The sequence below is a fragment of the Tachypleus tridentatus genome, chromosome 12 (assembly GCF_004210375.1).
Source record: "Tachypleus tridentatus isolate NWPU-2018 chromosome 12, ASM421037v1, whole genome shotgun sequence".
Lineage (NCBI taxonomy): Eukaryota > Metazoa > Arthropoda > Merostomata > Xiphosura > Limulidae > Tachypleus > Tachypleus tridentatus.
The window spans coordinates 131,097,947-131,112,019 of record NC_134836.1 but is presented as its reverse complement, the minus strand read 5'-3'; the positions used below and the strand labels follow the sequence as shown (position 1 = coordinate 131,112,019).

The 14,073-nt window shown below is 30.2% G+C and overlaps 1 protein-coding gene across 3 annotated transcripts in view; it reads left to right on the top strand.

Annotated features, from left to right (window-relative positions):
- The window catches only part of LOC143234710 (5'-AMP-activated protein kinase subunit gamma-1-like), an 83,566-nt gene that overhangs the window by 49,187 nt on the left and 20,306 nt on the right, over positions 1 to 14,073 (top strand). For all 3 annotated transcript variants that reach the window (XM_076472271.1, XM_076472269.1, XM_076472270.1), the window contains exons 5-10: positions 2,230 to 2,263; positions 7,300 to 7,347; positions 8,735 to 8,793; positions 9,138 to 9,184; positions 10,221 to 10,271; positions 13,676 to 13,802. In XM_076472271.1, coding sequence (XP_076328386.1) covers positions 2,230 to 2,263; positions 7,300 to 7,347; positions 8,735 to 8,793; positions 9,138 to 9,184; positions 10,221 to 10,271; positions 13,676 to 13,802 — 366 coding nt within the window. The remainder of the gene's footprint in view (positions 1 to 2,229; positions 2,264 to 7,299; positions 7,348 to 8,734; positions 8,794 to 9,137; positions 9,185 to 10,220; positions 10,272 to 13,675; positions 13,803 to 14,073) is intronic.

Genomic DNA, 14,073 nt, shown 5'->3' with positions numbered 1-14,073 from the left:
GCAATCTGCATGACAATGTTGGTGCCCTCGGAAAAACAGGGATAATTACACACGCATGGCAAAAACACCATTCAGCACCTTTCCCTGGGGTTAACCACCGAACGTTATAATGGTACAGAAGAACCTCGAATTCATAGTCCATTTCATTACACAGCTCTTTGAAGATGCGGAGCTTCAGAGCACTATTTCACACAAAGTTCACACATTCCATTACAATATTTAATACTTCTGCCAGTTTTGAAGGCAAGGTTTTTGTTACCAACATATTGCCTGTGCAGACCACAGTGCGTTACAATGATGTGTGGTGCATCGGCTTTCACCAGTGCACCAAAACCAGAGTTTCGTCCCAGCATGACTGGAGCTCCGTCCGAACAAACTGCAGAAACCATATCCCACGAAAGATCGTTGTTTCTCAAGAAGTCATCCACAAGTTTCTTCACGTCAGCTGCCTTAGTTGTTGTTGTAAGAGGTTTACAAAATAAAAGCTCTTTTATCTCGTCGTTCTTCACATATCGCACGGATACAACAAGCTGGCTTAGATTGGAAACGTCGGTGGTCTCGTCGAGTTGAAGGCTGAATTTTGCTGGGCTTGAAATCAGATCTGTAACTACTTGAGCCAAGATGGCATCGCTCATGTCATCTATTCTGCTGCTGATGTTGTCATTTGAAAGAGGAATTTGGGATGACTTATTTTCACCAACTTTTCCCAGCATGATATTCACCATCTTCAACAGAGCTGGTTTTACGAAATGAATGATGTGTGGTTTGCCCTGCTTTGCGATCAAGTACGCAACTTTGTACGATGCTGTGAGGATTGGTTTGTCAATGGGTACAAAACCGAGAACAGGCAAAGTAGCCTTTTCATCGAACCTGGCTTTTTTTACCTTGATTTCAGCAAGCCTTGTATTTTTGTATTTCCCATCTCCATGCAGCTCTAGGGAGTGTTCTCTTAGTTTTGCTGGTGCTAGACTAGAATTGCTCAACTTGACATTGCAAATCATGTATTGAGGACGCTGACTCCAATCATGTTTCGTTATACACGTGAATCCATATTGTACGTATTTGTCCAACCACTTTCTGTTTTTGCTTGACATAGTTAGTATGAAGATATTGAAAGATTAGGAAAAAAATCACAAATGACGCAAGGTTATTACAGTCACAAGTCGACTGCTAAGCCCACGAAGTTCCCTGCAGCACAGATTAAAGCCAAGTGACGTGACGTGATCAGTCGCAGCTAATGATGGCCAAGTGGAGCATGACGTCATGAACCATACGAGTAGGGTGAACGGAATGGACAGACACACAGTGTGTGTGTCTTGACCTCCGCCGAACCTCTGGGGTTCGATTGAACCCAGGTTAAGAACCACTGTTCTAGCACTTAGAGTTAGTGTTAACAGTTAAGGTTATTATACTATTGGTAATTTTAAGAAACTAAAACTGTTTCATAAATGTTTTCTCATTGTACTTAAAATATTGAAGGTGTTAAGCTTGGATCACATTACAATATAACAATGCACCACATAGAGTGTTATGTGTTTACAGATATTACTGAATCCTGGTCAAGAACGTTTCATTTATTTATCTTTGTAAAACTGATTTTAAATTTCAAATTAAAAATAGCAGTAAAAAAGTTTCCCCAACGACTTGTGTGTAAGATATAAATTTATATCTATTTAATTATTGAGAAAATAATACTGAATAATTTCTACGATAGGTGGCATATTTCAGATAGAATAGTTCTTCGATAGGTGGCATATTTCAGATAGAATATTCTACGATAGGTGGCATATTTCAGATAGAATATGTGACATCCTAGCTATACTTGCTGTCAACTTTCAGAAACGAAAGTTTAAAAAAATTCTGAAAACAAACAAATTCAGTTTTAAAAAAATTGTGTTGATGCAATGATGGTTAGTGTAGGATTGACATGTTGTTATATTGAAGGATCATTAGACCACAAACTTGTTGTCGTAGGAATTTCTGCATGTTTTATTTAAATATATTTCTGTTTTCTTAAGAGATGATGTGTGACAACCATGAGTTAAAATAAGTCAGGAAGTTAGATGCAGTAGTTTTTGAGTAATATTAGTATTTCACACAAGGTTTTCAAATATTTAACTTGTCCTAAAGGAGAAACAAACATTCAGTAACTCTCCCTGGCTTAGTGGTAAATATGACAATGTTCACAACATAAACAGTTGTTTGTATAGTCTGTTTTTGTTTCTCTAGGTAAAGAAAGCATTTTTTGCACTTGTTGACAATGGTAAGTTAGAATCACATTTCTTGATTATTATAAAATGGATGTGGGAAAACCGTTAATTTGCCCTCTTAACGTGTTGTCTGACAACTAGAGGATGACAATATAAGTGTGTGTGTGTGTGTATCTAAATAAGGAGACTCAGAGGCTCAGACAAACGAGACGTGGTTATGCCATAAAGCACGATTTTATGCTTGTAGTGGGGGCTGCAGACGGCTTCTGCTACAATGTTTCATCGTTTATGAGCTTGTTGCTGTCCTAATTTAGGGTCATTTTAATAAGTTTTAAAAACATTAACATTGCTATATATATAGCATTATGTTAACATAAACAATCTATAATTTAAATATATATATACCATTACAGTAACCTAAACACATTATAGTCTATATATGTAACATTACGTTAACCTAAAGAATCTATAAATTTAAATATGCATATACCATTACGTTAACCTCAACAATCTATAACACTATATAACACAAATTTTGTTCCTGGATAGTATGTGTTATTTCTTAATTACTTATGTTGTAAAAGTACAGAAAATGGTCATTTATTTCCTTCAAACTTTACTTTTGTGACTTGGATAATGAAATTTAGAAATTAATCTATTTTCTATGTAAAAACAGGCAAATTTGATCATTTTCATTTACATAAGGTCTGAATAAAACAACATATGAATCAAGATTTACATGTATTTATACTAAAGTTATACACAAATGTTTAGAAGTGAGTAGTTTTTCGAGATTTGTAATGTAAATCACTTTCATGTATTAGTCCCCAAATGTAGTCTTTGTTAGACCAAGATCTCTGATCAAGTCATTGAGGTCTCTTTGGTTGGGGTAGTATGGGTTTCTCTCTCCAGCGGCACCTCTGAAATTGTAATCTGATCTTCAACGTCTACCTCCTCTTCTGATTTGCTGCCCTCTTGTAAGGATGGCTGCTTGTTCTCTGGCGGAGTGGGTTCAGGGAGCCTAGGACAGTGTGGCACTGGGGCGATGGATGATGGAAGATCTGGATACATGATAACAGAAGCATTTTTGTCAGCCCGACGTTTGGAAGTGTCCACCATGCAGAAGTAGCAATTGTTTGAGTGGGCAGTGGGTTCACGCCAAATTCTTGGAACAGCGAACTTCATGGCTCTCTTTTCCCCCTCTGTACCATCCTGCAAAAGAGCAAAATAAAATTATTATGAAGAAAGTTTATTTCATCCACAACTGATGTGTTAAAGGTTCATGCACAATATTTTATGTGATATTTTTTATATTCTATTGGAAATTAAACAAAAAAGATTTAAATTTTAAAAGGTTTATAATTTGTATAATATAAAACCTTTATATTCAAGCAAGCAAAAATTGTCCGTCTTACCTTCTACAGTTTTTTGCAATGCTCGCAGGTACAATGAGGTGCCCAGAGTTTGTCTTGATCCCTGACAGCCATGCCAAAATATACCTTGTAGGCTTCACACATTTTAGCAGATGCTGTCACAGAGTAATTTTTCACTCTTGTCTTGATAAATTGGCCACATACATAGCAGATTGCATCAAGATCTATGTGTTCACTTAGGCAGCTAGAACTAAACTGAAGTGGTGAGTGGTGAGCCCCTGTATATATATTACTATGGAAAGTTCTAGAAAATTCTAAAAGGTTCTTGAAAATTTTTGTAAATTTTACAAAATTCTAGAAAATGTTTGAAAGTTCTACAACATTCTAGAAAGTTTTTGAAAATTCTTGTAAGTTTGAGAAAATTCTCTATCAGCTACTCAGCACTGAATCTACCTGGAATGTTCTGGAAAATGAGTAAATTTGAAAATTTCATTACCCAGGTCACAAAAGCAAAGTTTGAAAAGTAAAATAGGTCTTTTTCATTTAGTTTAGGCATAAGCAATTGGGAAATAACACTTTCTGTCCAGAAAACACGAAAAGTAAAACGTTTGTTACATAATGTAATTTAAATATATATGTAGCATTAGTTAACCTAAACAATCTATAATTTAAATATATATGTAGCATTACGTTAGCCTAAATAATCTATAATTTAAATATATATGTAGCATTACGTGAACCTAAACAATCTATAATTTAAATATATATGTAGCATTACGTTAACCTAAACAATCTATAATTTAAATATATATGTAGCATTAGTTAACCTAAACCATCTATAATTTAAATATATATGTAGCATTACGTTAGCCTAAACAATCCATAATTTAAATATATATATGTAGCATCACGTTAACCTAAACAATCCATGATTTAAATATATATGTAGCATTACGTTAACCTAAACAATCTATAATTTAAATATATATGTAGCATTACGTTAGCCTAAACAATCTATAATTTAAATATATATGTAGCATTAGTTAACCTAAACAATCTATAATTTAAATATATATGTAGCATTACGTTAGCCTAAACAATCTATAATTTAAATATATATGTAGCATTACGTTAGCCTAAACAATCTATAATTTAAAAATATATGTAGCATTACGTTAACCTAAACAATATAATTTAAATATATATGTAGCATTAGTTAACCTAAACAATCTATAATTTAAATATATATGTAGCATTACGTTAGCCTAAACAATCTATAATTTAAATATATATGTAGCATTACGTTAGCTTAAACAATCTATAATTTAAATATATATGTAGCATTACGTTAACCTAAACAATCTATAATTTAAATATATATGTAGCATTAGTTAAACAATCCATAATTTAAATATATATGTAGCATTACGTTAGCCTAAACAATCTATAATTTAAATATATATGTAGCATTACGTTAGCCTAAACAATCTATAATTTAAAAATGTATGTAGCATTACGTTAGCCTAAACAATCTATAATTTAAATATATATGTAGCATTACGTTAACCTAAACAATCTATAATTTAAATATATATGTAGCATTACGTTAACCTGAACAATCTATAATTTAAAATATATATATGTTAACCTGAACAATCTATAATTTAAATATATATGTAGCTTACGTTAGCCTAAACAATCTATAATTTAAATATATATGTAACATTACGTTAGCCTAAACAATCTATAATTTAAAAATATATGTAGCATTACGTTAACCTAAACAATCCATAATTTAAATATATATGTAGCATTACGTTAATCTAAACAATCTATAATTTAAATATATATGTAGCATTAGTTAAACAATCCATAATTTAAATATATATGTAGCATTACGTTAGCCTAAACAATCTATAATTTAAATATATATGTAGCATTACGTTAGCCTAAACAATCTATAATTTAAAAATGTATGTAGCATTACGTTAGCCTAAACAATCTATAATTTAAATATATATGTAGCATTACGTTAACCTGAACAATCTATAATTTAAATATATATGTAGAATTACGTTAACCTGAACAATCTATAATTTAAATATATATGTAGCTTACGTTAGCCTAAACAATCTATAATTTAAATATATATGTAACATTACGTTAGCCTAAACAATCTATAATATAAAAATATATGTAGCATTACGTTAACCTAAACAATCCATAATTTAAATATATATGTAGCATTACGTTAACCTAAACAATCTATAATTTAAATATATATGTAGCATTACGTTAACTTAAACAATCTATAATTTAAATATATATGTAGCATTAGTTAACCTAAACAATCTATAATTTAAATATATATGTAGCATTACGTTAGCCTAAACAATCTATAATTTAAATATATATGTAGCATTACGTTAGCCTAAACAATCTATAATTTAAATATATATGTAGCATTACGTTAACCTAAACAATCTATAATTTAAATATATATGTAGCATTACGTTAACCTAAACAATCTATAATTTAAATATATATGTAGCATTAGTTAACCTAAACAATCTATAATTTAAATATATATGTAGCATTACGTTAGCCTAAACAATCTATAATTTAAATATATATGTAGCATTACGTTAGCCTAAACAATCTATAATTTAAATATATATGTAGCATTACGTTAGCCTAAACAATCTATAATTTAAATATATATGTAGCATTACGTTAGCCTAAACAATCTATAATTTAAATATATATGTAGCATTACGTTAACCTAAACAATCTATAATTTAAATATATATGTAGCATTACGTTAGCCTAAACAATCTATAATTTAAATATATATGTAGCATTACGTTAGCCTAAACAATCTATAATTTAAAAATATATGTAGCATTACGTTAACCTAAACAATCTATAATTTAAATATATATGTAGCATTACGTTAACCTAAACAATCTATAATTTAAATATATATGTAGCATTAGTTAACCTAAACAATCTATAATTTAAATATATATGTAGCATTACGTTAACCTAAACAATCTATAATTTAAATATATATGTAGCATTACGTTAGCCTAAACAATCTATAATTTAAATATATATGTAGCATTACGTTAGCCTAAACAATCTATAATTTAAATATATATGTAGCATTACGTCAACCTAAACAATCTATAATTTAAATATATATGTAGCATTACGTTAACCTAAACAATCTATAATTTAAATATATATGTAGCATTACGTTAGCCTAAACAATCTATAATTTAAATATATATGTAGCATTACGTCAACCTAAACAATCTATAATTTAAATATATATGTAGCATTACGTTAACCTAAACAATCTATAATTTAAATATATATGTAGCATTACGTTAGCCTAAACAATCTATAATGCAAATATATATGTAGCATTACGTTAGCCTAAATAATCTATAATTTAAATATATACATGCAACGTTATGTTAGCCTGAACAGCCTATAATTTATATATATATATAGCATTACGTTAACCTGAACAATTTATAGTTTATATATACGAATATATACAGCATTACGTTAACCTAAACAATCTATAATTTAATAAGCTTAGCAAACTCTAAAGCTCCTGTAGTTTAATATATTTTGATTAATTAAAAAATCGTAAATTATTTTTCATTAGTTATAAAAATAAGTGAACCATATAACATTATTTGTAGGAGTCCGGGCTGCACCACTTTGGGACAGCAACAGACAAGAATTTGTGGGTAAGTTTATGGATTTATAGAATATTAATTGTCTAAAGAAGCAAGATAAAAATATTTATATGTAGAGAAATGTCATTTCTACAAATACCTTTAAAACTGTATTATAAGAAACAAATGACATCTTATATGTTGCAGAAAATCTCTGTGCTTATTTGTAAGTGTAGTACAGTCAGGACAGGAGAGATTACTAAACTTGATACAGAATACACTTGTGCAGATTAGAGTAGAAGCTTCTTACTCCTAGCAGTTTAAGACCAGGGAAGTCATATAAAGACAGGAGTATTAAAAATATCGTATGACAATGTGAAGGTTAGACTTGCCAGTCAACTTGTATAAAACTATATAACATTTTCTTTTTGAACTACACCAGTCAACTTGTATAACACTATATAACATTTTCTTTTTGAATTACACCAGTCAACTTGTGTAACACCATATAACATTTTCTTTTTGAATTACACCAGTCAACTTGTGTAACACTATATAACATTTTCTTTTTGAATTGCACCAGTCAACTTGTGTAACACCATATAACATTTTCTTTTTGAATTGCACCAGTCAACTTGTGTAACACCATATAACATTTTCTTTTTGAATTACACCAGTCAACTTGTATAACACTATATAACATTTTATTTTTGAATTACACCAGTCAACTTGTGTAACACTATATAACATTTTCTTTTTGAATTACACCAGTCAACTTGTGTAACACTATATAACATTTTCTTTTTGAATTACACCAGTCAACTTGTGTAACACTACATAACATTTTCTTTTTGAATTACACCAGTCAACTTGTGTAAAACTATATAATATTTTCTTTTATATTACACCAGTCAACTTGTGTAACACTATATAACATTTTCTTTTTGAATTACACCAGTCAACTTGTGTAACACTATCTAACATTTTCTTTTTGAATTACACCAGTCAACTTGTGTAACACTATATAACATTTTCTTTTTGAATTACATCAGTCAACTTGTGTAACACTATATAATATTTTCTTTTTGAATTACACCAGTTAACTTGTATAACACTATCGTATTTTCTTTTTGAACCAGAACTGTGGACTTGTATAACACTATCATATTTTCTTTTTGCACTACAGTTGTCGACATGTATAACACTATCATATTTTCTTTTTGCACTACAGTTGTCGACATGTATAACACTATATGACATTTTCTTTTTGAAGTACACCAGTTGACTTGTAATATTGTACTTTATGGAAACATATCAATATCTAGTTATTCTCAACTTATTTTGACTTGTTGTATTCATTTAAAAGACGTAATGCATTTCATTACACTTATATATACCTTCGTCAGTATATAGACCAGTGTATTGTTTTATTGAAGTTTAATATTCTTTCTGTTTTTAGGGTTGTTAACAATCACAGATTTCATTCATATCCTCAGAACATACTATAAATCCCCCTTGGTAAGTGGGCTGATCAGCTGTAACATATAATTATTTAAGTTTCCTAACTGTGTCAGACATTTCATTGATTTTATGGTGATGTGTATTTTTGTTTAATTTGTAGAAATATTGTTCTTTTCTGTATTTCAAACTTCTGTTATTGTTAATAATTGTTTTTCCATTAAAATTAATATTAAATGGTGGTGCTACGTCACGAACCAACATGTTGCACTTTTGAAATTATGGACAAATTTGTATTTTATTTCTGAAATAACATTTGTTGTATTTGAAACACATTTTGTTCTTGTTATTAATTAAATTGAAAGATTATTTAGTAAGTAAATAAAATATTTTATTTATGACAGGTTAGGATGGAGGAATTAGAGGAACAGCAGCTCTACATCTGGAGAAGAAAGTATTGTTTTTATAAATATCTATACACCTGGAGAAGAAAGTATTGTTTTTATAAATATCTATACACCTGGAGAAGAAAGTATTGTTTTTATAAATATCTATACACCTGGAGAAGAAAGTATTGTTTTTATAAATATCCATACACCTGGAGAAGAAAGTATTGTTTTTATAAATATCCATACACCTGGAGAAGAAAGTATTGTTTTTATAAATATCTATACACCTGGAGAAGAAAGTATTGTTTTTATAAATATCTATACACCTGGAGAAGAAAGTATTGTTTTTATAAATATCTATACACCTGGAGAAGAAAGTATTGTTTTATAAATATCTATACACCTGGAGAAGAAAGTATTGTTTTATAAATATCTATACACCTGGAGAAGAAAGTATTGTTTTTATAAATATCCATACACCCGGAGAAGAAAGTATTGTTTTTATAAATATCTATACACCTGGAGAAGAAAGTATTGTTTTTATAAATATCCATACACCTGGAGAAGAAAGTATTGTTTTTATAAATATCTATACACCTGGAGAAGAAAGTATTGTTTTTATAAATATCTATACACCTGGAGAAGAAAGTATTGTTTTTATAAATATCTAGTGACAGAACTTTAAATTATCAAATCCACAGCCATAGTGATTCTGAAGGTGTTACCTTTCAGAAAATACTTGACATTAAGCTTACATATAAAAAAATGTTAAGTTTTGTAGTTTATGAAAACAAAACTAACAGAGAAAGAGTCATTGTTTATAAAAAGAAGGAAACTAAAACTAAACAAGTACACAACTAAGTGTAAACTATAGAGAACAAATTGTGACATGTTTATTGTTTATTTATCTGTCATATTATGATGTGAATATATAAGAAAGCAATGTAATACACTTATTTACTGGCCATTTATTAAAACCAAATGTTTCTCATGTAATTGTATATTATTTACATTTTGATTAATTATGTTGTTCTTTAGTGAATAATGAAGTGTGATGTTCTAACTATTCAGACTTCACTTATGGTGTGTATTTGTAGGTATGTTGAAAGACAAGATAAAAGAATTTGTCAGTATTGGACCAAATGAAAGGTTTGTATATTTTTAACAGTTTTTTATTGGTGTGTTTTAAATGTGCTTGTGTATTAAGATTATTAGCCTTCTTAAACATTTGTTAAACATTAATAGTTGTATTCCGGAGTTAGTTGAACATTAATAGTTGTATTCCAAAGTTACTTGAACATTAACACTTGTATTCTAGAGTTAGTTGAACATTAACGGTTTTATTCCAGAGTTAGTTGAACATTAACAGTTGTATTCCAGAGTTAGTTGAACATTAACAGTTGTATTCCAGAGTTAGTTGAACATTAACAGTTGTATTCCAAAGTTACTTGAACATTAACAGTTGTATTCCAGAGTTAGTTGAACATTAACAGTTGTATTCCGGAGTTAGTTGAACATTAACAGTTGTATTCCAGAGTTAGTTGAACATTAACAGTTGTATTCCAGAGTTAGTTGAACATTAACGGATGTATTCCAGAGTTAGTTGAACATTAACAGTTGTATTCCGGAGTTAGTTGAACATTAACAGTTGGATTCCAGAGTTAGTTGAACATTAACAGTTGTATTAGGGAGTTAGTTGAACATTAACAGTTGTATTCCAGAGTTAGTTGAACATTAACAGTTGGATTCCAGAGTTAGTTGAACATTAACGGTTGTATTCCAGAGTTAGTTGAACATTAACGGTTGTATTCCAGAGTTAGTTGAACATTAATAGTTGGATTCCAGAGTTAGTTGAACATTAACAGTTGTATTAGGGAGTTAGTTGAACATTAACAGTTGTATTAGGGAGTTAGTTGAACATTAACAGTTGGATTCCAGAGTTAGTTGAACATTAACAGTTGGATTCCAGAGTTAGTTGAACATTAACAGTTGGATTCCAGAGTTAGTTGAACATTAACGGTTGGATTCCAGAGTTAGTTGAACATTAACGGTTGTATTCCAGAGTTAGTTGAACATTAACAGTTGGATTCCAGAGTTAGTTGAACATTAACAGTTGTATTAGGGAGTTAGTTGAACATTAACAGTTGTATTTCAGAGTAAGTTGAACATTAACAGTTGTATTCCAGAGTTAGTTTAACAATAACAGTTGTATTCCGGAGTTAGTTGAACATTAATAGTTGTATTCCAAAGTTACTTGAACATTAATAGTTGTATTCTAGAGTTAGTTGAACATTAACGGTTTTATTCCAGAGTTAGTTGAACATTAACAGTTGTATTCCAGAGTTAGTTGAACATTAACAGTTGTATTCCAGAGTTAGTTGAACATTAACAGTTGTATTCCAAAGTTACTTGAACATTAACAGTTGTATTCCAGAGTTAGTTAAACATTAACAGTTGTATTCCAGAGTTAGTTGAACATTAACAGTTGTATTCCAGAGTTAGTTGAACATTAACAGTTGTATTCCAGAGTTAGTTGAACATTAACAGTTGTATTAGGGTGTTAGTTGAACATTAACAGTTGTATTCCAAAGTTACTTGAACATTAACAGTTGTATTCCAGAGTTAGTTAAACATTAACAGTTGTATTCCGGAGTTAGTTGAACATTAACAGTTGTATTCCGGAGTTAGTTGAACATTAACAGTTGTATTCCGGAGTTAGTTGAACATTAACAGTTGTATTCCAGAGTTAGTTGAACATTAACAGTTGTATTCCAGAGTTAGTTGAACATTAACGGATGTATTCCAGAGTTAGTTGAACATTAACAGTTGTATTCCGGAGTTAGTTGGACATTAACAGTTGGATTCCAGAGTTAGTTGAACATTAACAGTTGTATTAGGGAGTTAGTTGAACATTAACAGTTGTATTCCAGAGTTAGTTAAACATTAACAGTTGTATTCCAGAGTTAGTTGAACATTAACAGTTGTATTCCAGAGTTAGTTGAACATTAACAGTTGGATTCTAGAGTTAGTTGAACATTAACGGTTGCATTCCAGAGTTAGTTGAACAATAACAGTTGGATTCCAGAGTTAGTTGAACATTAACAGTTGTATTCCAAAGTTACTTGAACATTAACAGTTGTATTCCAGAGTTAGTTGAACATTAACGGTTGTATTCCAGAGTTAGTTAAACATTAACAGTTGGATTCCAGAGTTAGTTGGACATTAACAGTTGGATTCCAGAGTTAGTTGAACATTAACAGTTGTATTAGGGAGTTAGTTGAAGATTAACAGTTGTATTCCAGAGTTAGTTGAACATTAACAGTTGTATTCCAGAGTTAGTTGAACATTGACGGTTGTATTCCAGAGTTAGTTGAACATTAACAGTTGTATTAGGGAGTGAGTTGAACATTAACAGTTGTATTCCAGAGTTAGTTGAACATTAACAGTTGTATTCCAGAGTTAGTTGAACATTAACGGTTGTATTCCAAAGTTAGTTGAACATTAACAGTTGGATTCCAGAGATAGTTGAACATTAACAGTTAGATTCCAGAGTTAGTTGAACATTAACGGTTGGATTCCAGAGTTAGTTGAACATTAACGGTTGGATTCCAGAGTTAGTTGAACATTAACAGTTGGATTCCAGAGTTAGTTGAACATTAACAGTTGTATTAGGGAGTTAGTTGAACATTAACAGTTGTATTCCAGAGTAAGTTGAACATTAACAGTTGGATTCCAGAGTTAGTTGAACATTAACGGTTGTATTCCAGAGTTAGTTGAACATTAACAGTTGATTTCCAGAGTTAGTTGAACATTAACAGTTGATTTCCAGAGTTAGTTGAACATTAACAGTTGTATTAGGGAGTTAGTTGAGCATTAACAGTTGTATTCCAGAGTTAGTTGAACATTAACAGTTGTATACCAGAGTTAGTTGAACATTAACAGTTGGATTCCAGAGGTAGTTGAACATTAACAGTTGTATTAGGGAGTTAGTTGAACATTAACAGTTGTATTCCAGAGTTAGTTGAACATTAACAGTTGGATTCTAGAGTTAGTTGAACATTAACGGTTGCATTCCAGAGTTAGTTGAACAATAACAGTTGGATTCCAGAGTTAGTTGAACAATAACAGTTGGATTCCAGAGTTAGTTGAACATTAACAGTTGTATTAGGGAGTTAGTTGAACATTAACTGTTGTATTCTAGAGTTAGTTGAACATTAACGGTTGGATTCGGGAGTTAGTTGAACATTAACGGTTGTATTAGGGAGTTAGTTGAACATTAACAGTTGTATTAGGGAGTTTGTTAAAGATTAACGGTTGGATTCACGAGTTTTTCTAACTTTTCTTAGTATTGTTCAGTTTATTAAAATTTCCATGATATAAAAACATAAGACATATACATATTGTACAGTCTGTTATAATTCTTAATAAACAAAGTAACGGTCATTCTGGTAGACATTAAATATTATTGAGAACAGAAACATTTTAAAATCAAAAGTTTCTTTTAACAGTGTGTTTTATCCTCGTGATGTAACTAATTAAATTCACCCGCACAGTCTGTATGAAGCTATTAAGAAGCTGATTCAGTATAAGATTCATCGACTGCCAGTAATTGACCCTCAGTCAAGAAATGTGTTGTACATCCTTACTCACAAGAGGATACTCAAGTTTCTATTTCTTTATGTAAGTTTTTTAGATTCATTACTGTGATCAAACATGATTAAACAGATGGAGTAGTTCATGCTGAAATTAACTGACAGTGACCCAGTTACTCAGGTAACTTAGGTTTTTCTATAAATCTTGGTTTTAGGCCTAAATGTAGGACATCATTAACAAGATCAACTAGAAAGTATAAAGAAGAAAGTTTGAGAATTCAGATTTACAGTTTATGTTATTACAAGATAAGGTTTACAGTTCTGAAACATACGAAGTTTATGTTATTACAAGATAAGGT